Here is a 26,647-nt window from a genome sequence, read left to right as displayed (position 1 = left end):
TTGCAGGGGGGTTGAACTAGAATGATGATCCCACGATTCTATGATTTTACTTCGTAATATGAACATAGGACACCCAGAAAGTATAAAACAATGCAGCTACATATTCTTCAAGTGAAAGAAAATATTTTGATACTATACTACACTGATATGTTTAAATGTCTTTTAATTTTTTTTTAAAGGAGGGTCCTTTCATCAGTCTCATTTGCTTTGCAAAGGGCCTTCGGCATGCAGAACCCAGGTTCCGTCTTGACGCAGACTGTGGAGTGTGGATTTCTGCCCTTACCTCCGCACTCAAGGCAGTCGGTGAGTGAGGAACAGTTTTTATCCAAGATCACATGCTGTTGGCACCGAGTGGGAAGGTTGGTGCTGTTGACGCAGCCTGGATCCTGGTCCATCACCTCTGGTCTTCTGAAAACTTCTGTGACATTTGCATTATCCAAGGGACAGTAAACAACGACAAAGTTTCCACCGACTTCCCCGGGGTATTTGCAGGGATCTGTGGTGGCAACGAAATGAAGGCAGGAGTTAGAGAAGCCTTTCTCCAGTGTGGTGTTGGACTGCAATTCCCATCGTCCCTGACCAATAGCTGTGCAGGCTGGGGCTGATGGGAACTGGAATCCAACAACAGAATCTGGAGGATATCAAGGCAGTGAGGGAGCTAGTTTAGGGTGTTAGCCCCACCTGGTCCTACTGTATTCAGCTCTCCTTCTTGTGGGATGTGAGACATAAGTAGCAGTCAAGTACAACATTCCTTGTTTTCCTAGAGTGGACATGCAGGGGAATGTTTGGTCCAGCCAGTTGAAAATTCCTGTTTCTTTCTGGCTGGGACATACTTCCTTTTGCATGTGACTAGAGGTAGGTGTTACCTTACTTGTCCAGGTAACAAAAGGGCAAGTCACGCAGCACACCCTCTTTCTTTGACCTCCTCTGTCGTTGGAGCAGCTTTTAGCTAGAATTGCTCTGTTGGCTCTCAGCCCGCAGAGGACACTGGGATTATCTCCATATGGGATAGATCCACATGTATATATATACTTTGTAACTAAGTCTGCCTTCAGGGATCCAACTGTGAATTGATGATGTGAGTAAACTTCCATTATATACTTTACACAAGATTGTGGCATGCTTATTCTTTGAAGAGGGACATAAGGGAAATTACCAGGAATCTAATATTGAGAGGCTTAAACAAGCCTGCAACCAGCTATACACTGTGCATTTAAAAGGGGAATGTAAAACTCTGCTAAGTTATAGAACTTGCTAGCACAAATTTGGAAGGATATTAATAAACAATATATCCTCTCCTGCCTCCCTGAACATTCCCACACTTCTCTCTTGTCTCCAAGGGCATGGAGGGCTTTGCAGGTTGCAGAGCAAAGACCACAGAGAGGACCTCCCCAATGGAGCTTAAGACTGCTGGGGAAACAGCTGGCTGGAGAGGAGACTTAGGGGAAAGTGAGAGACCCATATCATCAGTTCTGGCATCTGCTTTACTGAGGCCCGTCTTGCCCGTAGGTTTCTCTGTTTGTATTCTGATTCCACGAATAAAGAATCAACTTTACCACTCGTCTTTGAGTCTCTATTCTGACCTGCAGCTGAACCAGCTCCAACATTGAGCTTCTAATGTTTGTGGCAGATCCACTCCTCGATTCAGGCCAGAATTTAGGGGAAATGTCATAGCTCATTGGTAGAACACCTGCTAGGCATGCAGAAGGACTCAGGTTCAATCCCTGACATCTCCAGGTAGGCTTCGGAGGGAGAGGTGCCTGTCTAAAGTCCTGGAGAGCCCGTCAGTAAACAAGGTGCTGGGAACCTTCAGCCCTCCAGATGTTGGTGAACTATAGCTCCCATCAGCCCCAGCAAGCATGGCCAATGGCCAGGGATGATGTGAGCAGTAGTTTCCCAATATCTGGAGGGCCACAGGTTTCTCTCCTGTTCTGTATAGAGGAAGCACATTGCGTGAAACCCCAGAACAGAGCGGCTGCCAACCAGTTTCAATACAAATGAGGTAGAAATTTCAGGGGTCAGCAAACTTTTTCAGCAGGGGGATGGTCCATAGCTGTCAACATTTCCCTTTTTTTAAAAGGAAATTCCCTTATTCTGAATAGGATTCCTCACAAGAAAAGGGAAAAGTTGACAGCTATGAGCCGGTCCACTGTCCCTCAGACCATGTGGTGGGCCGGACTATATTTTGAAAAAAAATATGAATGAATCCCTATGCCCCACAAATAACCCAGAGATGCATTTTAAATAAAAGCACACATTCTACTCATGTAAAACACCAGGCAGGCCTCACAAATAGCCCAGAGATGCATTTTAAATCAAAGGACATGTTCTCCTCATGTAAAATCACACTGATTCCCGGACTGTCGGCAGGCCAGATTTAGAAGGCGATTGGGCCAGATCCGGTCCCTGGACCTTAGTTTGCCTACCCATGAGCTAGAGTTAGATGGATCAATAATCTGATTCGGCATTAACCAGCTCCTCGTCTTCCTGCTTCAGAAAATATTGAGTTAATACCAGATTAATCCACGCCAGGAAGAAGCAACATCAGAAGCCCAGAGAAAGGTTGTTATTCTACTTACCTGCAGTTGTTGTGGACGGCTTTGTAGTAGTTGTGGATTCTTTATTTTTGCCTGTTTTGGAGAGGTGAGGCAGAGGGGAAAGAGGCAAGTATGCAGAAAGTTGAATCTCCATCATGGATTATTCAGTTTGTGAATAAAATATACAGAATTGCATCTGAAACTAAAAGACCCTCATGCACACAAAGACACAGATTCTCCAGAAAGTGCAAGGGACGAAACCAAGCAGGCATAGAAACAAATTGGTAGCAAGCTGTGCCAAAATGACTCTCTTTAAACCCAAGGAAGGAGGCCGTTTCTTCAAAATCAAAATACTTTTAATAAAGCAAGAAGAGCCCTGCTGGATTGGAGTCCCAGAATCCTGTTTATAGCTGGAGCCAACTGGAAACCTCAAGGAAACCCACACCGTCCAGGCATGAAGGCAACAGCAGCCTTCTTTATGTTTGTTCCCCGAAACTGGCATTAGTCAACAGCACACTGCCTTTGAACATTGAGGCTCTATTCTGTCCATTCTGGCTGATGGGCATTGATAGACTGATCCTCTATTTGTGAATGAGGCTGCAGTTCAGCAGGAAGGTTCAATTCCAGGCATCTCCAAGTAAGCCTGCGAAAGTCTGAAATCTTAAGAGAGTCACTGCTGGTCATTGAGGACAATTCTATATTCCTCTGTGAATTTTTCTGATTCTTTCCAAAAGCCATCTTTGCTAATGGCCATTTTGTAGTTAATCACTAGGATGCTGGGACTAACTTGCCCTTACTTCTTTTGTTTCCCCACTTGTCCCTTCTCACACTAGGTTCTCATTCCTCCAAACAGTCTGGAAACCCTATGGTGGGAAACCATGGCGGTAGGGGCATATTGGAGCTGAGGGACAACTGGTGGTGAAAGGGTTAAGTGCCATCTCAAATTGCCGCCCCTCTCAAATCAGGGTTCTCAACACGGAAAATGGCTGTTGAGCCACCTTTACATGAACTTCTATGGAAGGCACTGTTTGCCCTTCAGGGTCCATCTAAACCAGTGTTCTTTGACCTTGAGTCCACAGGTGTTGTTGGACTACAACTCCCATCATCCTTGGCCAGCTTAGTCAGGGATGATGGGAGTTGTAGTCCATATATATATATATATATATATATATATATATATATATATATATATATATATATATATATTTAGGGCTGGTTGAACACTGGCCTCTGGTGAGTTCAGAGGTAGCTACTCTTCCGTATCGCCCTGCCTTGCAGTGAAGAGGATTTTAGCACTCGTCAAATGTAGTCATGCAGTAAAATGCTTTCCTGTAATCGCCTAAGTTTCAATACCTTTACATCAGCTTTCAGGCAGGCAATATTTCAACAGGTGCACCCCTCCCCATTGCTGCATCTCCACGTTGGAGAAAGTTGCACCTGCTGAATTTCCTTGCAAAGCTAAAGACACACACAAAACCGACATAAAAACGTTGACTATCATCATAGAAGCAACTCACTGTGTTGTCCAGGCTGAAGGAGCAGCAGCAGCAGCACCTGGCAGGAGGAAAGGCGTAATGTGAAAGATGTAGGGGTTTTTAATTCCTGTAGGGGCCTTGCTCACAAATGTTGGCACTGTGATTCCCATGAACACCATTTAACCTGGCTCACGTTATCGGTAGGATGCCTGTACGAGTTATTCCTCATGCATTTCAGAGCAACGTCATCAAAACCCCCATCAGGCTGGACTTTCATAGAATCATCAGAGATGGAAGGGACCACGAGGGACATCTAGTCCAACCCCCTGCGATGCAAGAATCTTTTGCCCAGCGTGGAGATTCAGAGCCTCATGCTTTACTGACTGAGCTATGTTGCGGCTTCGGCTCACCGGTTCCCTCTCTCCACCTCATGCTTTTCAACATGATCTCCAGCTTTCTAAGGCGACGTGTATTTAAAGCACATCTGTCGCCACCCCAATCTGGAATCCTGAGAACAGTTGTTTGTTAAGGGTGCTGGGGGTTGTAGTTCTGTGAGCAGGAAACTACATTTCCCAGCATTCTCTGGGGGATGCCATGTGCTTTAAATGCATGGTGTGTACACAGCCTCAGAGTCTAACGTTTTCCTATAGTTGGAGTTGCCAACATGCCACCCATGGGTGCAATGGTACTCTGGGGAGGAGTGGGTCTTTCCCTGGTTGTTGTTGTTTAGTCGTTTAGTCGTGTCCGACTCTTCGTGACCCCATGGACCAGAGCACGCCAGGCACTCCTGTCTTCCACTGCCTCCCCATGCTGGTAGCTTCGAGAACATTGTCCAACCATCTCGCCCTCTGTCGTCCCCTTCTCCTTGTGCCCTCCATCTTTCCCAACATCAGGGTCTTTTCCAGGGAGTCTTCTCTTCTCATGAGGTGGCCAAAGTAGTGGAGCCTCAGCTTCACGATCTGTCCTTCCAGTGAGCACTCAGGGCTGATTCCCTTCAGAATGGAGAGGTTTGATCTTCTTGCAGTCCATGGGACTCTCAAGAGTCTCCTCCGGCACCATAATTCAAAAGCATCAATTCTTTGGCGATCAGTTTTCTTTATGGTCCAGCTCTCACTTCCATAAGCATTCTAGGGCCCCTGCCTCACTGCCCCCTTGGTCACGACGAGGCTCGGTTCCTTATTTTTTGAAAAGCCCATAGAGCTGGAGGAGGAAGTTGGAAGAGTTGTGCTCTTTCCCCACTTCCTCTTTCAGCTCTGTTTACTTTTCAAGGCTCAGATCCGTTCTGCGGGATCCAACCTTTACCCAGAGCCATTGGGAAAAGGGAAGTCTTGATGTGCAGGCTTTCTGTCTCTTGGAGAGCGAGCGGGGACTGATCCAGGGGAGGAAATTTACCCAGATAGAGCGGCAGCTTCTGCACTCAGTCAAAAATCCAAACTCGCCTGTGGAGGACCTAAGATATTTGACACTCCCTGATCCTAACTGATACACACACACTCCACCTTCCACATGATCTGTGAAGCCCAGGTTGTGCTAAACACACCAGGGTTTGTTCAAAAACTGTTTTGCATTTCCAAGGGGAATATTTGCATTTACTGCTTTGTCCCTGGGCCCTGTCGCCATATGTTATCTTTTCCCAAGCAAAGGTAATGTGCAGTTTGCTATGTACTTTGAATGGGATTAGATGTCAAAACCAGTGTGTTATGGTGGTTAGTGTGTTGGACTGTGACCTGGGAGCTCAAGATTCAAATCCACACCCAGACACGAAGTTTGCAGGGCGACCTAGAGCCGGTCACTGTCTCTCAGCCTAACCTACCTCGCAGGTTGATGGACTTCCATTTCATGCAGCTCAATGTGGTGCCTTCCATAGTTCCAGTTACAGATAGGTAGCCGTGTTGGTCTGCCATAGTCAAAACAAAAAAAAATTCAAAAAATGTTCTTTAAGGTGCTACTGGAAGGAATTTTTTTTGTTTTGACTATGGCAGACCAACACGGCTACCTATCTGTAACTACCTCGCAGGGTTGTTGTGAGGAGAAAATGGGGGGGGGGGAGACGTACAGCATCTTGAGGTCCTTGGAGGAAAAGGGGGGATAGAAATCTAATAAAGAAATAGATCCTGTGAAATATACTCAGAGTCGAGTGTGGATTTCGTGCTCTTTATTCAGCTCACAGTAGTGAGGAATGCCAGTTCCCCCAAAATGTCTGCTTTATATACATTATTTACACAATGGGCCCCACGTGATTGGCTAATTCCGGGATTCTCCTATAGGCCAATCAGGTTGCGGATTGGGTGGCTCCTGCGGACCAATCAGACTGCTGCATTCTGGATCCTGTTGTTCTAGGACCAATCAGACTGCAGCATTCTGGATCCTATTCAACTCAGTACATAACACCCTGCAAAGTCTGGCACCTGGAATATGTTTACTCAGGAGCATGCCCCATTGGTTCAATGGGACTTACTTCCAAGTAATGGTGCTTAGGATTTCAGCTTTAAGTCTGCAATAAAGACCACCCACCAGCATTTCAGCTGGTTTCTGCTTAAAGGAGAGAGCAAAAAGCCAGCTTACTGTACCTCCTGTGCTGGAATATATCCCCAAAGTAGTGCAAATTGGAGGGCATGAGCAGCTGGAGGTGACCTGGGTGCCTTTCACAAAACCCAGATTTTGGGGTCTGGGTCAGGATCAGCAGCCCAACAATGGCTGCTTTCTAAACTCCAGCCTGTGAGCTGAGACTGTGGGCATTCCTGCGTAAGGGGAAAGGGTGTAGCTTGGTGATAAAGTGGGAGTTCAATCTTGCCTTCTGCTGGGATGAACTGCATCTCTGATTGCCCCACACCTGACATCACAAATGGTGTGGGGCAGGTGACTTGGGGGTGGCGGCCTTCTGGGCCATTGGGGAGGCCTGGCAGGCCAGATCTGACACATCGAGCAGAGGTTCCCCATCATCCCTGCTGTGGCACAAGAGAAAATTAATTGGGCACATCATCATCTGCCAGGCAGCTCTTCCAATATGCGAAGGTGCCGATTATATCACTTCTTTGCTGCCTTCAGCCTTTAGGTTTTGTACCAGAAATGCCAAATACATGTCTCTAGCAATTGTTCAGCCTGCAGCAAACCTCTAACTGAAGCTGCCCAGGGACTTTTGCTGAATGGCCCTTGTTTTCTTTTTAAGAAAACATTATAGACAGGTCTTGGTCACAGAGCATTGCTGGATAATATCATGGTATCTGCTATCTGGAAAATTTCCATTTTCATTCCAGTTTCCACTAACTGCAGAAAAGTAACAGCTCAGCAGGGCTAAAGAGCTTGAATGTGGCTTTTGGAGATGCACTGTGCCTGCTGAAAACAAAACACAGGTTTCTAGCACTCATTGATCAATGTTAATACAGTGGTACCTCGGGTTACATATGCTTCAGGTTACAGACTCCGCTAACCCAGAAATAGTACCTCAGGTTAATAACTTTGTTTCAGGATGAGAACAGAAATCGTGCTCCGGCGGCGTGGCGGCAGCAGGAGGCCCCATTAGCTAAAGTGGTGCTTCAGGTTAAGAACAGTTTCAGGCTAAGAACGGACCTCCGGAATGAATTAAATACTTAACCTGAGGTACCACTGGAAATACAATGTGCTCCTCAGGGCTGAGCAACGTAACAACTCCTTTAGAGTCCCCTTCCGCCATTCCTGTCACGTAACATACACCTCACAGCCAATACACAGATGCACACCTGTAACCTGCTGTGCAGGTGTATTTGAGCATTTGGTGAATAGGTGGTGTTTGCAATAAAAACAATTAAATCCCAAATGACAGTGTGAAGGTTGGTAGTACAAAGTCATACGTGCAATACAATCAGAAATCTTCCGTGTCCCTCAGTCTCCCCCAGGCTGTTTCACCAACAAACTCACGCAAATACTCTTAGCCCATATAAGGATTATGTAAAGTCAAACATTTTGCCATAAATACCATCTTTGTCTTGGATTAACTAACACAGCTGATTCCCCAAGCCAATCTAAAATATATTAGTATAGTATAGTGGTCTATGCAATAATTCATCAGATTTAGATTGAAAAGTAAAACAATGGTGGGTTAAATAATAATGATGATGATGATGACGATGAAACATGCCCTTTAAAACATCTTGCCATTTCACATAAACAGCTGTGTGGAAAATGCTTGTCTCTTAATTTTTCTATGGATCAAATCTAAGGATATTACTGTATTTGAAATTCCTTCTGATGAACAGATACCTTTGAAACACACTGGAACTTGGAATGCTGCAAGATTTTAAAATCCCATATATTTTATTGTGTATATATTTGTGAAAATGACATACAAAAATGCATTTTTGAAAATGGTTTTGAAAAAATGTGGATATTTGTATATGTGCATCAGTCAATCACTTTGTGGTGCTAATAGACTCTGTCGTTTTTTGAATTGCAAATAATGACTTTCCCATTATGTTAATTTTCCTCTAACATACCCACTCCTCTTTGTGTGCCGTCCCCAACTACCTCCTGATCCTGCCCTGCCAATATTCCAGTTCTGTTCTCAGCTACAGAACAGAAGTTAAAATGCTGAGAGTTTAGGGATAGGGAAGAAATGAGATTCAGTTTGCATTTAAAGGCACAAACTACTGAATTGGTGCTTTCCAGAACAATACGTGAACTGAAACGCAGCCATCCTCCAAAATTCACATCACTCCATTTTTACAATCCAGTTCTCCAGCCAAGTAACTGCATTAAGAGCATTTACACAATCAAATGTCACATCTAGTTTGGCTCTTCAACCAGCTGCTTCGGCAGCCCCAAATTCAAGAACAAGACTAAGAACTAGTGGCTGAGTATTTCCTCCTCCCTCCCAAATGCATTTTCCTTTTATGCTGTGTCTTGCTGGGTGTGGGCAAGATGATGCCTACGCCAGCCTTAGATTAGGGTAGAGCCATAGCTTAGCTGTACAGCACCTGCTTTGCATGCAAAGTGTCCCAGGTTCAGCATTTGCACTGGTAAGGCCACCAGAGAACCCTGCCTGAAACCACAGAAAGGTGCTGTTATCTGATGTGCACACTATTTAGATGAACAATGGTCTGATTCAGTATACGCCAGATTCCTGTGTTTGTTTGTTGCATTAATATCCCACCTTTTCCTGCAAGGAGCTCAAGGTGGAGCTCATGGTTCTCCCCCTCCTCATTTAGTCTCCACAACAACCCTGTGAGATAGGTTAGGCTGAGAGGCAGTGACTGGCTCAGGCCCACCCAGTGAGTTTCACTGCCGAGTGGGAATTCGAACCTGGTCTCCCAGATACTAGCCTTTCGCCCTAACCACTACACCACACTGCTGCAGCCACTTCTGGTATGCAGTGGGTCTATATCCAGGGATCCTTCCTTTACCGGAGAGACACAACCAACCCTAGGGATGAGGGAACAGCTCTTTATGCCAAAGAAACAGCCGAGTAGGGGGAGTGGGTTTGGGTTTGTTTTTATTTTAAATCCACTTACCAGCAGCAAGGGCAGCCAACCTCCTCTTGGGCGTAGCATGCAAGATGCCATCAGCCAACAGGCCCCAGGGTTGAAAATGATCCCCAGCTCTCCCAGAAGGGAGTTAGCATCCCGACACCATGCGCCTTTGGCCACTCTCTTCCTGATCTTCCTTTCTACCTGCTGTGGCACCTGTTCCCTTTTGGCTGGGCAGACGGCTTTGTCCCCTCCTCCTTCCACGCCTGCAACTCAGGAGGAAGTGAATCAGGCAGCGGCAAAACCACCACCAGCAACCCACTGGGCAAACAGCTCCCCATTATTTTGCCCAGACTTGAAGAGAGCTGGTGGTTGTTGGTTTTTTGGTTTTGTGTTGTTGTTTTTTTAAGTCTGTCTCCCTCTGTGTTTCATAGCTTAGTGGCAGAGTATCTGGTTTGCACAGAGAAGGCTGCCAGTTCAAATCCCTGACATCTTTAGAAACCCTGGAGTTCAACAATATCTGGGATGGGATAGCTCAACTGGTAAGAGCACGAGACTCTTCATCTCAAGGTTGTGGGTTCGAGCCCCACGTTGGGCAAAATGATTCTTTTCATGGGGTTGGACTAGATGACCCTGTGGTCCCTTCCAAGTCTACAGTTCTATGATCTGGAGCACCACAGGCTCCCCTTAAAATAATATGGATAAATATGTTGGTTTTAAAAGTAGCCCAGGTTGCTGTTTCAACACCTAAACCAGGTGGGGTGGGGTGGGCTGACCTGTGGCTCTCCAGATGTTGTGGACGGCAACTTCCATCAGACCTAGCCAGCATGGGCAAACATCTGGGAGGATGGGGGTTGTAGTCCAACGACATCTGGGTGGCTGCCGGTTAGGCAGACGTGGAGTCTGTTCACATTAGAGGCCGACAACACAGCAAGGTCAGTTCCCCCCTGCTGCATTTCAAGCCACGTTTACATGGTATTGCTCACATCAGAGAAGGGACAGGGGTATCTTCATCCTCCACACGTGACCTTTTTGGTTTCCCTGCCCCTACAACCGCACAACCCCCAGAACTTGTATTCATGAAGCTGGCATGATAGGGTAGATTCACTGCTTACTCCGCATCCAGTTTTGTTGAATTGAAACTGGTTTGAAGGAGGAAATATGTATCAAACAGCAGTATTTTTTTTAATAAAGTACAGGATCAATATGGCTAATGTCGTGTGAAGATGACTTGAAAATCTAGCAGTAGGAGCTCACTGGATGCAGAGTAAAAGGTCTTGTGAACATAGCCCTGATCTACATTAAGACACAGTAGGTAGGGTCATGCCTTTATTAGAATCGACTGAAAGAGTGAGCAAGCTTCTGTGTTTTCAATAACTCTTCTTCACACTAAAAAAGAGTCTGCAGGGTGTTGGTGGAGAAGCAAAGCTGGACAGCGAAGTCTTCAGTATGGCTTTCAGAATCATGACAAGCTCTGCCCGTTTCCCTTAACCTCCCCCCAACTTGTTGTTTTGCTCATCATCTAAAGTGAAGACGAGACAGGAGAACTGAGAAGCTTGCACACTGTTTTGCGACATTTCAGTCAGTCCCAAAAGGTATTATCCTAGTGTGGTTGTTGTAAGCCAAGGGTTGTATCTGGGGTTAGTTCTTTTTTTTTTTTTTTAAATATTTTTTATTGAGTTTTCACATTTTATAGACATACACACACACAAACACAAAACACAAAACAAAACATATATAATGTTCATTACCCTCTTTCCTTGACTTCCCCACATCTCTCCTTCCCCCATTCCAATTTCAATAGTTAATTCAGCAAGTTATTTCCTCTTCTCTCTATTATATTTTTGTCCTCTGTTCTTAATATTTAACATCTCTTGTTGGGCTCAAGTTTACTTATCCTATTTTTACACATTAGCTCCTTTCTCTAAGGTCATCCTACCCTCTCTCCCACGAAATCCTCCCTTTTTATTAAACAATCCATATCAAAATTAAAAAGAACAAAAATCATAAATTTTTACTATTCTACTCTCCCCCTCCCTCCCTGGCCCGGTTTCTGTCCCTTCCCATATCACTATTCTAAAAGAACAGTTTCAGCCCGGATTTCTCACATCCGAGGCTCTCAAGCCCCAGTTAGTCTTTCTCCATCTGTTTTGTTGCTTATTGGCCTTCAGTTCTCGAAGGAGTTGTGTCCCAAGTTCCATCTTCTTTCCTTCCACCAAAGTCAGTAGCAATTGCTGCCAAGGATCTGCCAATCTCCCATGTTCAATCTTAAAGAAAAGGTCCCAATCATGCTTGTTCTTTCCTTCCGCCGAATCAGTCAATAGCAATTGCTGCCATGGATCTGCCAGTCTCCCATATTCGAACTTGAGGAAGAAGTCCCAATCATGTTTATTTGTTTTTTTGTATTCCAGTATTCCAGATATTCCAGGGGCTTCTTCCTTTGTCCTTCTCTCCTTTTGCAGATTTACGGTCCACTGGTCCTCTTCTTCAGTTCCTTTGTTTCCTAAAGCTGCAGACTTTTGGTTGGTGCTTTCCATCTGAACATCCTCTCCTTCTTCTTCTTCTTCTTTTCCCCCCATTTCCAAAGCTGTCTCTTCTTTTCCGGCTGCCAGGTTTTTTTCCAACTTTGTATCGTCAGCAGAGTTGCTCAATTTCAGATTCAAGGTCACAAGTTGTTTGCTCATATCTGCAGTCTGCTCTTGTAAAGTTCCCACGAGAAAAAACATCCTTTCTATCTCTGCCCATAATTTTCCTTCTGCAGCCATTGCAGTATCCTTTGTTCCCTCCAGGGGGATTGCCAGTCTAATAGTTCTTTTCCAGCAATTCGTTACTTTGTTGTTCAAAATACTTTGTTTCCAATCAGTTCAGATACAATATGTCACCTTTAATCCAAAGAGAAATTTCTAAATATCACAGTTCCAGCCTCTAATCGTCCGTTTAACAGCTCTTTTGACAGCTGTCAAACTTTCTCTTTTTTTTTTCTCAGGCTCACACGCAGGACACTCCCGGGTCCAGAATGGGGGGGGGGGGGATTACACAAAAGCTTCTAATATTCCTCTTTCCTCTCCAGCACAATAACTTTTAATCCATTTCGTGCAAGTTGTTTTTCTAAACACAAAAGTCTTTCCACCTTAGTGCTCCTCTCCTTGCTTGAATCTTTTTGTGGGGGGGGGGGAGTGTGGACTTCCTTTTAGCACATCCCCCGGTCGTACTCCAATCAAAGGTAAAATTTTAGTGTCGAATTTTCATTTTACTCACGGGTTCTTTTTTTCAGTCCAAATTTCAGGAAGGAAGACAGCGCTCTCCGGCCATGGCTCGCGGCTTCGCTCCGCCGAGGTAGCGATGGACTCTCAGCACCGCGCCGCACCCCAGTCCACTCCGCAGCCTTTAAAAAGGCTCTTCGCGGGTCGGGGAGGGCGTTTAAGGTGCCCACCGAGTCACCAAGTCCGCAGGCTTCAGCGCCTGCGGTTTTTGAGGGTCCCCGTGTCGCCGGCACGGCAAGACCCGTCCTCTGCGGAGCCGATTCCCTCCGGAGCTCGGAGGGAATCCGCCATTACCGGATCGCGCTATCCCGGAAGTCCGTATCTGGGGTTAGTTCTACTCAGTACAGGCCCATTGAAATTAACGGACCTAACTGATTTCCATGGGTCTGCGACATGCCAAATGACACCGCCCTCATACATGATTTTTGGTCCTAAGAGTAGCAGATTGTGAGATGGAGAGAGCAGGTATTATCTGGGTTCATTTCCCTTTACAGTGGTACCTCGGGTTACAGACGCTTCAGGTTACAGCGCTAACCTAGAAATAGTACCTTGGGTTAAGAACTTTACCTCAGGATGAGAACAGAAATCGTGCGGTGGTGGTGTGGCAGCAGCGGGAGGCCCCATTAGCTAAAGTGGTACCTCAGGTTAAGAACAGTTTCAGGTTAAGAACTTTGCTTCAGGATGAAAACAGAAATCGCTCAGCGGTGGCGTGGCAGCAGTGGGAGGCCCCATTAGCTACAGTGGTACCTCAGGTTAAGAACAGTTTCAGGTTCAGAATGGACCTCCAGAACGAATTAAGTTCTTAACCTGAGGTACCACTGTATTCCTGCCCCCGCCCCCCACAATCTTGCTTTAGCTTTTCATGCTAAGCTGTCGCTATTGAATTTACTTGTAGATCTGCAAACACCCTGCATTATAGTGTGAAAGCTTATTGCTTTACCATAAACAAACTACTTTCCACTGCTTTGGAGAAAGTGCATGAAGGGAAGAGATGAGAAAGCAAAATTGATTTGGGGGAAAGGGAGAGACTTGAGCTCCTGAGAGGAAGGACAGAGCCTAGAAAGTTATAGCTGAACTCGGGAGGTCGGATGCCTGCAGTCCTTTCTCCTGCACACAAAATGGTTGAAACTCGACAGCAGTCCAAGTCCTGCGCTCAGTTCTCCTTCTGAGAAACCTTCCGGGAGGACGCAGACACCGCAATCAAAGCCTGGGCTGTGAAGTAGGTGCTCATTATCAGGAAGCGGGCATGAGGCAGCGAGGAGGAGCAGAAGTGATCAAGGACGACAAACAGGTCGGACACAATGAAGATCACGCTGCCAAGTGAGGTGCTCAGCTGGGCTTCCGTGCGGGACAGAGCACGCCAGCACATGGCGCCAATGATGGCCGCATAGGCTGGCCCGGCGTAGGCAAAGACACCCTCAAGGCAGGGAAAGATGAGGATGACGTACAACGTGGCCACCAACCCCAGAACCACCAGGAAGGTGAGGGGCCGAAAGGGGCCCAGGCCAAAGGCTAAGATGTAGGAGACATGGCACGCGGCAAAAGCAGCTGTCCCTGCGAGGAGAGAAGAAGGAGAAAAACACACACAGAGAAAAATTTGAATCAGTTTGCACTTAAAAGCTAATCTAGCTCTCATTTTCTGAAACAAATACGCAGACCAAAACGCAGCCATCCTTCAAAATTTGCACAAAATTTTGCAGTAAATTCAATGAGCATAAAAATGCCTACATTGGTGGAAACACACACCCAAAAAATGTACAGTCGTATCTTGGAAGTCAAATGGAGTCCGTTCAACTTCCAAAATGTTCAAAAACCCAATCGCGGCTTCTGATTGGCTGCAGGAACTTCCATCGGAAGCCATGGAAGCCCTGTCAGACGTTTGGATTCCAAAAGAATGTTCGCAAACTGGAACACTCACTTCCAGGTTTGAGGCGTTTTGGAGCCAAAACATCCGAGTTCCAGGGTGTTTAACAACCAAGGTACGACTGTATTAGATTCGGGGGAAACCACTTTGCAGAACCCGTAAACAAAGCAGAGCTTTGTATAAGGAGACATTTGCACTAAAATGATGGGGAGTTTTTGTGAGGACTTAAAAAGAAAACAAATCACAATCCAACATAGAAATGGGGAAGTGGATTTACAATTGGAAAAACGAGAAACAAAGGCCTTACCTACATTATACGACAGAGGTGCGATTCCCTGAATAGAGGGATTGTCATTTAAACCACCCTGGGAATTATAGCTCTGGGGGAGGAATTGGGGTCTCCTAGCAACTCTCAGGACTCTTAACAAACGAAGCCATGACCACCTGAAGTGGCATGAGACTTTAAATGGCTTTAAATGGCCAAGGCAGGCCCTGTGGCATAGACAGTCTGCTGCTGCCTCATCTCTCCTCGCCCTGGCATGGGGCAGCCCTTTGGCCAGAGGGAAGAAACTAAGAGGCTCAGCCCCATCATGCCATCCACGACCAACTCCACCCTTCTTCACATTAATCCTTAGATTTCACTCAGATCTGATGCACCTGTTTATCAAGGATGCGAATTAGATTTTAACATCCGTTGGATGGATGTTGCCATCAGCCAGATGGGGATGTTCTTCCTGACCTTTCTAGGAAATTATCCCGTCAGTCATTATATGTGTATTGCTGGTGCCCCCATGTGGCGAGAGATAGTATTTGTGGACGGATGAATTCAGATTTGCAGACTAGACAAGTCTCATTTTTAATAATAATAATAATAATAATAATAATAATAATAATAATAATGCCCTGTCCATCTGGCTGGGTTTCCCCAGCCACTCTGGGCAGCTTACAGCATATCTAAAAGCATAATAAAAACATCAAGCATTTGCACACATCTGCTGTGGCTAACATACGAAGTGCTGATAAACATTCATTTTTTTCCGTCTTATTTGGCCCCTGTTTACTAGGTTGCCTAGATTCCGCCTATGGTCTTGATATCTGCTTGCGTTGTTTTGGGCACTTTTTGGCTGCATTTAGCTGCTATGTATGTATGTATGTATGTATTTGATATTCCGCCCTATACCCGGAGGTCTCAGGGCGGTTCACAGAGCAAGATCAGAATATAAAAACCACAAAATATATATAATCAAAATAAAAACAACAACCCAATAACTTCTCCCTCCAAAAACAAACAAACAAACAAACAAACAAGGACATAGGATGTCAATCAAAGCAAAGGCCTGCAGAAAAAGGAACGGTTTTGCCTGGTGCCCAAAGGTGTATAATGAAGGTGCCAGACGAACTTCCCTGGGGAGAGCATTCCACAGATGGAGAGCCACTGCAGAAAAGGCCCATTCTCATGTTGCCACTCTCTGGACCTCTTGAGGAGGAGGCACATGAAGAAGGGCCTCAGAAGATGATCTCAGGGTCTGGGTAGGTTCATATGGAAAGAGGCGGTCCTTGAGGTACTGCAGTTCTGAGATGTTTAAGGCTTTATAGGTCAAAACCGTCACTTATATATAACTGCATTTCTATCCCATCTTTTCTGCAGGGAGCTCAAGGCAGTGGTTATCCCCCTCCTCACTGAATCCCCACAGGGCAAACCTCGTAAAATGCAAACTGGTGGTTAACAGAATACAACAGGGCTCCCCCCTCAAACATCTTACCTGGAAGGAAAAGTTCTGACCACACCAAACAGATGTCCCCTACAGCTGAGAACAGCAGGCCTCGGAAAATGTGACGGGCATATGGTGTGAAAACGGCCACGCTGTAGGCGTGGGAAGCCACGAAGAACGCCAAGGAAAGGACGGGGAGGCATTTGACGATGGCGCTCTGCACACTGTTCTCAGGAAGCCAGAGGATGAAGTACGACGTGCAGGAGATGGCGAAAGGCAGCAGCTTATACAGCAAACTCCTTTTCTAAGGATGCGACATGAAAAGAGAATTCTTCAGTGATTTCCTCCTCCCCCAGCATCTCACAGAGCTTTTTCTGTGGTGGCCCCTTCCTTGTGGAATCCCACCTTCTCTGCAGGGTGTGTTTTGTTCCTCCATTGGTTGTTTTCCAAAGCTTCTTACAGACTTGACTATTCCAATCTGCTTTCAGCTGAATAGGGTTGGTGGTTTATCATTTTAACTGTGTATTACATTAGATGGCGGCTGTTTTAAGTTGTTTTTATGCTTTTAACAGTAGGATTCCTCACTCAGGCAATCTGGCCAGGCACCACCACCATTATTATTTCTTAAGGATGCCAGGCTAGCTTGCCTGGGCAGCGGCAGCAATTAACACTGATCAGTCTGTTTTAATAGTGTTGGTCCTGTTGTTTTCTGTGTCTTTTAATTACTTCTGCTAGCGGGGAGGTGGATGGAGGCAGCGGGCAGGGAGTCTGTTGGAGGCGAGCTCTGTTCACCCTCCTTGAGTGCCTTCCTGGTGCACCCCCACCCCACTCCAGCTGCCCAGTCCACCAGGGGAGCAAAACACTTGCCCTACCCTGGGTGCCGGCAACCCACGCTATGCTGCTGCTTCCAGTTTCCCCATTTGATTTCAAACACCATTGTGTGCTGTGCTTGGGCTGAACTGACAAGCAGCTTATATCAGGTTTCTTCAACACCTAGTCAAATATCCAAGAACTGTAATATGCAAACACATGAACTTGTACACTCCGAAGCCAAAGTTTGACAGAGAATGCAAATTCCTTGTCCTCACTCTTTCATCGTACAGTGGGGAACACAAATTGTGGATGTAGCCTTTGCTAACTCCAAAGCTTCTGCTGTTCATTTTGATGATTGGCCAAGTAATATAGATTTCAGTTTCCCAGTACAATAGTTAAAAGGTAAAGGGACCCCTGACCATTAGGTCCAGTTGTGACCGACTCTGGGGTTGTGGCGCTCATCTCGCTTTATTGGTACAGCGTGGCCAGCATGACTAAGCCACTTCTGGTGAACCAGGGCAGCGCACGGAAACACCGTTTATCTTCCCGCCAGAGCGGTGCCTATTTATCTACTTGCACTTTGACATGCTTTCGAACTGCTCGGTTGGCAGGAGTAGGGACTGAGCAACGGGAGCTCACCTTCTGATCGACAAGCGCTAGGCTCTGTGGTTTAACCCACAGCGCCACCCAGTTACCCAGACCAAAAAAGAGAGCTCTGGATCCATTGCAAAGCTTGTCCCCCCCCCCACCAAGTAAGTAAGTGTGTGTGTGTGTGTGTGTGTGTGTGTGTGTGAGAGAGAGAGAGAGAGAGAGAGAGAGAGAGAGAGAGAGAGAGAGAAAGAAAGAAAGAAAGAAAGAAAGAAAGAAAGAAAGAAAGAAAGAAAGAAAGAAAGAAAGAAAGAAAGAAAGAAAGAAAGAAAAGACACTGCTAGTATAAACACCGAAACTAGGAATAAAAATCCTGGGACCAAAATCCAAAAGAGACACCAGTTTTCTCCCTGCCATTAAACTGGTGTGTTCCAGTTGTCTTGCTGACAGAATTTTATGGACTCTGAAGACTCATGATAGGGAAGGTGCCATCTTTAGAACATAAGAGGGGTCCTGCTGGGTCAGATTTCTCTAGTCCAGCATCCTGTGTCCACAGTGGTCAGCCAGACACCTCTGAGAGGTCCGCAAGCAGGACATGAGCGCAACAGCACTCCTTGGCCCACGATCCCCAGCAACTTGTATTTGCAGGCTTACAAGCCTTGACTCTGGAGGTAACCGGCAACCTTCATAATATTAGTAGTCCTTGAGCCTTATTTTCCACAAATTTGCTTCATTGCCTTTTAAAGCTGTCCGCTTTGGTGGTGATCACTACATCATGTAGAAGCAAACTCCACAGTTTACCTATGCGATGAATTCTTCAGTTTACTTATGCACTGTCCCGAGATCTCCCACGGTTCAGCTTCATGGAATGGGCCCCGACTTCTTTTGCACACAGGAGGGCTTTGGGAGAAACTCTCCACTTGCTCCATCATTTTAATGACCCAAAGAGGAGATGAATGGAAGGACTCCTGGCCCTGGAGGGGCTGGAGGAGCTTTGGGGGTGGGGCCTTCACTCGAATATCTGGGTTCCTTAAGGACTTGGACAGTGTAGGAAACCTGGGTTCAAAGGTAGGGCTTTAGTGCACCAGGGAGTTTTGTGCAGTGTGTTTTAATAGAAAGCAATGCAAAGGGAGCCAAGATTCCCGAGTTCTCCATGAAAGAGAGGCGTGCAGCAAAAGAAAGCAAAAATCCAGGCGTCTTATCTGAGGCATCAACAGGTTTCTCAGAGGAAGACATCTCCTTAACCTGCTTCCGACAGTTAGTAGGTTGGGCTTAGCGATTCCCAAACTTTTTGAGGCCAGCACCCCCTTGGTTCCATAAACTCACCCCCAGTGACCCCTGACCTATATAAAAAGCACTATTCAGAACATTTGCACTAAGGAAGATGATGACACAATGAAATTAAAAACAGTAACAATTAATTGCATTTATTTAAAATCCAATAAAAGCTATCTAGCTGACTTCGACAAAAAGGATGAACTTGATCCAGTGATATGAAAAAAGTCATTTACAACTCCAGTACCCCCGACCCCCATAAATCCCACTGCCTGCCAGGGAGCCACTGATCTAGCTAACTGGTCTATCTCAGCATTGTCCACCCTGACAGAAGCTCTTTCCAGGCAAGGTTGTTCCCCAGCCCAACCAGACAATGCCAAGAATTGAACCTTGGCTCTTCGACAAGCAAAGCACTGAGCTATGGGCCCCTTCCCAGGTCCAGAACTCTCCCAGGGAGCCCCATCTCCCACCAGTGCCTCTCCTGTCTCCTTCCATCCACCCTTTGTAGCAGATATACAGACTCTTACGTTGGCCGCTGCCTTTTTCTTGTAATGGGCATCTAGCTCCAGGATATCCATGGCCACTCCTAGCGCTGGCGGTAACAGATGCTGCCTGATCTTGAAGCGGGGTGCCAGTTATGCTTGCACCTTGCAGCAAAGTGGACTTTCAACTCCCTCAGGGTACAAGGGGCCAACTGATAAGACGGCAATCCATACCCGTCACACTGTCTCTGCTTGGTACCAAAGTAGTAGTAGTAGTAGTAGTAATAATTTATTATTTATACTCCGCCCATCTGGCTGCGTTTCCTCTGGGGGGCTTACAACAAAATACTAAAAATACAATAAAACATCAGACATTAAAAGCTTACCTAAACAGGGAATCATAATAAAGGCTTTGCCCCACTCCTGCTCTGGACCCTCAAGTTCTGTATAAAAGAAACCAAATTCCATTACCAAACACAAGCTGATCAATACTCCCCTGCTCACATAGGCAGGCCAGGAGGAACAAGAGCATTGGCAGGATCTTTCTTCTTAGTGCTCTGAAGGGCTACAGCCATTTATTAAATAGCTGGCGTGAGGGGCTGCAGAGGTGGGTCATGAAAGATCCTAGCTAATCACATGTGCACACAGGGCCGTCTTACCCATAGGTGCTAGGGGTGCGGGGCACCCGGGCGCCAGGCTCTCGGGAGCGCCAGGCCGAGAGTCCGGGGCCTGAGAGTTGAGTCCGGGGAGGAGCCTGCCCGCCGGTTGGAGCCCCACGGCGGGCTCTTCTGCTGCAGGCTCTGTGCCGTGAGTTCGGGTGTGACCGAGCCAGAGAGATGCTGAGGCAGCCAGCCAGCTCTGCCCTCCTGGGCCAGTCAGCATCTCTGAGCCTAACCTACCTCGCAAGTTTGTTGTGGGAATGAGATGAGGAGGAGGAGTACCACGTACACCACTTTGAGCATCTTGGAAGAAAAAGGTGGTAATAAGTAAAATAGCTCCTTCCAAGGTGGCTTCCTATATTGGTAGTATAGTCCATTCTTTAACACTGGTGTTTTTTTGGGTGGGGGCGGTGTGACATTCGTAGCGGGAGGAAGCAGCTAAGGAACTATTGTTTCGTACAAAAACGCAGAGAGCCAAGTCTATTACGGCCATAGAATCTCTTTATTCAAACAGAACACACACATACACACACACAGGGAAAAAGAAAAAAAGAAATTACTGACATGGCATGAACATGGCATGACGCAGACGACGCGAAAGGCCACTTCTGTCCTTTGTGGTTTAAGAGCTTCAAGAAATATTGCCACTTATATGGGGGTGGGAGAAAGAGGAAAGGGAGAGATGGGGAAGGGGTACAAGTTTACTGACCACCTGGAAGTAAAGAGGTGGGGTGAAGGGTGCTTAGTGCTTGCGCAAGGGAAAGGTCCCTCCACCGTGACTTCGCTTCCTACCACGCTCAATGTCCTGAATCAGACCTCTACAAACCTTGATATTAGATCTTCTTGCCACCTCCACACATACACCAAGCCCCACGGGCACTGGCGTTACGTACCCTTCCAAATCTCAAGGTGTTCTTGGCTGAACTTTTTTGCAATGCTCTTGTCCCAATTCTGTAGTCAGAGGCAAGGGTGAGGCAGTGAGATTTCGTTTTTCCTTTAAACACTATAAAAAGGAGCTACAGAAAAGTCCAAAGCACGTCAACAGCTGGATGGGAGGCCAGAAGAGAGAGGGAAAAAGCAGTGATTCTGAGGCATTTGGTGGAAAATCCTGTTTCTAGGAGCCCCAAGAGAAGAGGAGCAGGATCTGGTTGGGGTGAGAATAAGAGCTCCTTGGCCTTCAAGGGAGTGTAACTGGGAAGCAGGGGGGGGGCATTTCTCTTTGGAACAAGGATTATGGAGAAGGGGAGGCTGCAGGATACGTCCCTAGGGCATTCTACCAGGGTCATTTTGGTCTTTTGTGTTGTTAAGTGCAGGACCTTGAGCCAGAACTCTCAAAGAGGCAGGAGAATTTGGTTTTAAGTAGGTGGAGGGGGGCAGAAAACCCCCACCCACCCAACCCAAACAGATTCAGGGATGCAGGGGGAATAAACTGGGGGTCTAAAGTTACTTTTCTACAATGTACTTACTGAAGTTCTGCAAGGTGAATCCCACCACATAACCCCAGAGAAAGAAACCCTCTCCGTTTCTGACGACTCCCGAGGGAAAAGATTGCAATATTTGGATCCAGTGGTTGCTGCAGTTAGGAGCAGCAAGGACGTGGGCCAAAATGCAGTCACCAACTCTTTTATCTGTTAATGTGCAGCTGGTGTCTGTCAATCAGCCACAATGAAGCTGAAGGACAAGCCAATATTCACGGACAAACTCCCTGTTGGAGACTGGTGGGGTTTCTGAAATCACAATGGGGCTGCTTAGGGCTAAGGATCATTTCCAAAACCAGCTACAGAACATGTGCTGCTGGTATGGGTATCATTCCCCCCCAATGTCTTTTTTCAACAACCACTGCCATGGGAGGGAAGATGCTATGACAGGGTATTGAGCTTCCCCTCCCCACCATGCTGCTGCTTGGATATGCGGGAGAGACTGTGGACTTCCTGTGGAGCTCTTTAATAGTGATAAGGAAACAAACCAATGCTGGAAGGAAAGTGAGTGGGGAAGGCAAAATCCACTGGGAGGAGGTCCAGCTTAAATCTCAGTGAGCCGGTGGACGTATGCTGACAGCGGGAGAATCAAAATGATGGAAACCTTAGGGTCAATCCAGATTTCACATGGTCGTACGCACACATCTCTCCTAAAAATTCTTTTCACTGAGTACACTGGTTGAAGAACCCCAAAGGATGGTGATGTTTGGGGAGGCAGGCGGGGAATGGAAGCAACTATTTTCAGTCAGGAGACAGGGAAGGCTGGCTCTGCCTCCCTCTCCTTGGCCACCCATTGCTTCCTCTTGGATATTAGCTTCAAACAAGCATCACGAGGGCAGAAATATCACAATTTCATCCCAGCTAGGAAAGGACAGACGCAGCAGCTCTTACAGGACCACCCCCCCCTCACTGCCCTTCCTAACCCTACTTGAGGCAGTGGTCTTCAGAGAAGCCGCTTTAGGCAACCTCCTGATCCTTCTTTACCCTGTGAGATAATTCTGCCGTGCTAATCTGACCTGCCACCCTGTGGGCAAATTTGGAGACGGGGGGGGGGCTGGGGAGAGAGGAGCTGTGGCAGACTTGTGCTTGCAGGTGTGGCTGTCAGGTAGAGGAAGAGCCCTCAAAACAGTGGCGAGATTGTTGCTTGGTGGTTTTTTTTCTCCCCGCCCTGTTCAGTGTTACCCCCCCTCCCCCATCAGAAGACCTCTGGTACGATAGAAGCATAAAATTTAATTGCATCAAAACAGACAGGTTTTGCTCAGTGCAGCAGTGTGTACGTATGCATACTGGGAGGGTGGAGGGGGATGTCGTAGGGGAAAGAGGCCAAAGGAGGAGAGACGGATCCCCCCCCGCCCTGCAGAATTCCTGGGGGAGAGGCACTCTCGCTGGGCTGTGCCAACCAGCGGGCCAGGAGGAGGAAGATGCTTTTGCGCTTGGGACGCACATCCGTTTCTCTCGCAGGTGCTCGCCGGTACCAGGTCCTGGTTTCTTCAGTGATTGCTCGGGGTGGGATAGGGGGAGAGGCTGGGCTCTTTCGCTGCCCCTTGCTGCTTTCTCTTCTGCCCCCTCCCCCACCTGCCCACAGGGGTGAAGGCACCGGAAGGACTGGGGACAGTCCCTGGCAAAATGGACTTGTTCGAGCAAGCAGCTGTGGGCCTTCCCCAGTGACGAGACCCACGGAGAGGCTTTATCTGGGGAAAGACAAGGACGGGGTGTGAGTGCATATTAACTATTTCGTCTACAGCTTATACACAGAGGAATGAGGGTATTCCCGCAGGAGGGAAGGAGCAGCTAGCTGCGCAATCCAGGAGTTTTACATCACGTGCGGAATTCAGCATCTCCTTTTGGTATTAAAAAGCAAGAACGAGCTTCTCGTTCGCATGACGTCCGAAGCAGAAGAGAGGTTCTGTAGGGGAATCCCACCCTCTTCCGTGAGCCATGGACTCCCAACCCATATCCTGGTTACCAGATGCCATCCTTCCTACATTCTGGCAGGCAGAGCAATGAGCAGTTCGCAGGTTCATCTCCTCTTACCTACAGTCCCTCCTCACCTGGCTGCCGGCTGCTGCTGCTCTTCTGTCTGTTGGGAGCTGCTGTGCTGGGGTTGTGGAGTCTCTGTTGTCCCCTGGAGCGGCTGGGCGGAATCAGAGGTAGTTGGGGGAGGCTCTACTGTGCTGCTGAGGAAAGACAAGAGGGAACTGGTGGCAGAGCAGGAGTGAAGCATTCCCACCCACCCCCTTAGCCATGGCCTGGTCACACCACACAAATGTTGGAAAGGAGTGTAAATTTCACATGACACACACTGTTCTCACAATCAGATTAAAAAAGGAGGTCAGATCTAACCAGTGATACAATCCAGGTCTTGAAATCTCTACCTTTCCCAGATACTGAAGATCACATAAATGTGGAGTGTGTGTGAGAGAGACATCATCACACAAGGAATATGGCCTCTATATCTGTTTTGTTGCTGTGTTTCTCCAGCAGAAATTAATGGTTTCCGGCAGGGTGGATAAAAATCAATGATTTTTTATTTTTTAAAAATTGATTTTAAAAAAATATAAATCAAATGTTTTTGATTTAAATTGGATTTTTAAAATAAAATGCTTTTGGAGGAAAAATCTTTCTAAAGATAGCTTTCTATTTAAGTTACATTATAGTCCAAAGGCTATTCATCAGGAAATAAGGATTTGCTTTAAGTTTTTCATGTGTGCTAAAACTCAGTCTGTTTAAAAAACAAATGTTTAACCACATCAGTTAACAAACATGGATACATATGCTATAATGTTATAGTTTTAGTTAAATTGTTACTAAGGAAATGATTATTTTCCTCCTTCCAATAAAGTACAGCAGAAAAGTTCTCCAAATATAAACCGTTCTTATTAAATCTCAGAATAATTTCATAATTATATGTCTATGTATTTCTAATAGTATAACCAAACCAGTAATTTTTGATATAACTGTAAAAACTGCTCTGAAAATTTATTATTCCAAAAATAAAACCTTCACCTGGTTGTAAATAGTAAGATTATACCAGCAAGAATGAGTCTTTCTGTAAAGAAATGATTTAAATCTTGTCTTACTGACTAGTGATTTAAATTCTGATTTTAATTAATTTGATTTAAATCAAATCCACCCTGGTTCCCAGGGAATAGTACTGAAAGGGAATAAAGAACTACAAAAGGATACTGACAAGGTGTCAATAACCTCCACCCCATCCCCTCAAGCCAGATTAAGAGGCAAATTTTCCTTCACACCAGTCTTTCAAGGCTGCAGCCCTCTAACATGTGATGTATTTATTCTCTAGGTCCATCTTAACCTGCTTTTCAAATCACAAATAATTCTCCTGGTGGAATACCGTTCAAATTCAACAGTGTAGATAATGCAACAAAAAAGGACCAGATAAAAATCAGAGCCAGCATAACAAGACAATTCCTTCTCTCTTCTCCCCTAAGTCCTAGTCACAAAAAGCCTGACTGAAAAGGAAAGCTTCAAAATCACCCGCTTTAAAAGGGACAAGCTCCCAGATCTGTAACAGTCTGGTGGTTCACATGTTACAGCAATCTATGGTTTAATGTGAATGAGCAGCAGGCTGGTGCCTCTTGCTGAAATCCCCTGCCCCTGCCATGCTGCTGGAAAACAAGCAGTGGCCTGGTTTGCCGTGCCACCCAAGCCTGGGGTTGTGGTTCCTTTCTCTTTTGTTTTTTAGAAGTAGGATCATTACGAGAGCCATGTGCCCTGCTTGCTAGAGCGCAGAGTAACATTTACCACGGTGACCATCAATGTCAAAGGTTGGTTATTTTTTAAAATGTTTTAACTCCACCAGCTAGACTGTGTGTGTGTGTATGTGTTTACACACGTGTCTACACACACAGATATATATTTTAATACTCTTCTAATATACCCGGCGACTTTTGGAGCATTTTGTTGATATTAGTGTACTTATTCATCTTAAAAACTGGGTGCCAGTGTGGTGTAGTGGTTAAGAGCGGTAGACTCATAATCTGGTGAACCAGGTTCGCGTCTCGGCTCCTCCACATGCAGCTGCTGGGTGACCTTGGGCCAGTCACACTTCTCTGAAGTCTCTCAGCCCCACTCACCTCACAGAGTGTTTGTTGTGGGGGAGGAAGGGAAAGGAGAATGTTAGCTGCTTTGAGACTCCTTCAGGTAGTGATAAAGCGGGATATCAAATCCAAACTCCTCTTCTTCTTCTTAGCAACTTTTCAGGGGAACCAAGAGCCATCTGTGTCACGGATCACACCTAACCATCTTACCTGGCTACTGTTGTCATGGTGACGGGATTTGGTGGGTCACCCCCTTCTGGGGGGCCTGTGTCTGGAGTGGGAGGTTCCTGTTGAACACTAGAGGTTTCTGCAGGGGTGGGGTTGGGGAGAAAAAGAGGGAAAGAAGTTCAATAGTAAGTGGATAAAATGGTGATGGGTGTATCACGTCCAGAGGCAGCAGAGAGGCTCAGAAAGGGTGATGTATGAAAGCCAAGCCCCTCTCAACTGCTGTAAACCTCACCTTCACGGAGCTGCTATTTCTGAGCTTACAGGCATAAACTGCCTGCATTTCCCCCCCTTAGGGTTCTCACATTCATATGTACTAGAGACACACAGTAGCAAAGCAGAAAGCACCATAGTCATTGAGTGTTTAAGGAAGCTCACACGGCTAGGTGGCAGCAAACTCCTACAGCTGCAGAAAAGAATGTGCTGTAGAAACTCCTGGACTCCCAGTAGGCTGGTCATCAGGGGAAGTGGCTTAGGGTGGAGAGGGAAGTGGCTTAGGGTGGAGAGGGAGTGGCGCAAAGGTTAGAAAGATGGGCTGTGATGTGGGAAGCCCAGGTCCAAAACCCTCCCTGCTCAAGGTATGAAGCTCACTGGAAAGACAAGGGCAAGTTTCTCTCTCTCATCCTCTCTCATCCTAACCAACTGCTGAGATGCTAAGGGAAGGGTCCATTACTCCAAACTACCGCTGGCCAATTCTATGTTTATATTGCTACTGTTGCCTTATAGTCATTTGTGGAGGAGGACAGAAGTCCCTCGACAAAGGGGAGAGGAAGA

At 46.4% G+C, this 26,647-nt stretch overlaps 3 protein-coding genes across 14 annotated transcripts in view; all 3 read right to left on the bottom strand.

Moving 5' to 3' along the window:
* The window catches only part of PTPRH (protein tyrosine phosphatase receptor type H), a 30,035-nt gene extending 20,201 nt beyond the window's left edge, over positions 1-9,834 (bottom strand). For all 3 annotated transcript variants that reach the window (XM_081885910.1, XM_081885911.1, XM_081885912.1), the window contains exons 1-4: positions 9,499-9,834; positions 4,055-4,091; positions 2,580-2,630; positions 284-496 (exon numbers count right to left, since the gene is read on the bottom strand). In XM_081885910.1, coding sequence (XP_081742036.1) covers positions 284-496; positions 2,580-2,630; positions 4,055-4,091; positions 9,499-9,549 — 352 coding nt within the window. In that variant the 5' untranslated portion in view covers positions 9,550-9,834. The remainder of the gene's footprint in view (positions 1-283; positions 497-2,579; positions 2,631-4,054; positions 4,092-9,498) is intronic.
* The window catches only part of TMEM86B (transmembrane protein 86B), a 28,256-nt gene extending 8,643 nt beyond the window's left edge, over positions 1-19,613 (bottom strand). The window contains exons 1-3 of one of the 3 annotated variants that reach the window (XR_014162477.1): positions 19,496-19,613; positions 16,344-16,591; positions 13,533-14,270 (exon numbers count right to left, since the gene is read on the bottom strand). Coding sequence is in view for 1 of the 3 variants with exons in the window: in XM_081886087.1 (XP_081742213.1) it covers positions 13,870-14,270; positions 16,344-16,596; positions 19,496-19,546 (705 nt within the window). In the remaining 2 variants the exon portion in view is untranslated. Of the gene's footprint in view, positions 1-13,250; positions 14,271-16,343; positions 16,597-19,495 lie in introns of those variants that run through there. The other 2 variants (XR_014162478.1, XM_081886087.1) reach the window with 2 other exon arrangements.
* A 979-nt stretch (positions 19,614-20,592) lies between these two features.
* PPP6R1 (protein phosphatase 6 regulatory subunit 1) overlaps positions 20,593-26,647 on the bottom strand; it is a gene marked incomplete at its 3' end in the record, with an annotated part of 49,981 nt that continues 43,926 nt past the window's right edge. For 5 of the 8 annotated variants that reach the window (XM_081885913.1, XM_081885918.1, XM_081885917.1 and 2 more), the window contains 3 exons: positions 25,859-25,955; positions 23,639-23,764; positions 20,593-23,278 (listed from right to left, as the gene is read on the bottom strand). In XM_081885913.1, the coding sequence (XP_081742039.1) occupies positions 23,275-23,278; positions 23,639-23,764; positions 25,859-25,955 (227 nt within the window). Of the gene's footprint in view, positions 23,279-23,634; positions 23,765-25,858; positions 25,956-26,647 lie in introns of those variants that run through there. The other 3 variants (XM_081885916.1, XM_081885920.1, XM_081885915.1) reach the window with 2 other exon arrangements.

This window comes from Podarcis melisellensis (genome assembly GCF_964234715.1).
Source record: "Podarcis melisellensis genome assembly, chromosome: 13".
Taxonomy (NCBI): domain Eukaryota; kingdom Metazoa; phylum Chordata; class Lepidosauria; order Squamata; family Lacertidae; genus Podarcis; species Podarcis melisellensis.
The sequence above is the reverse complement of the archived record's forward strand: the minus strand, read 5'-3'. Positions and strand labels throughout refer to the sequence as shown.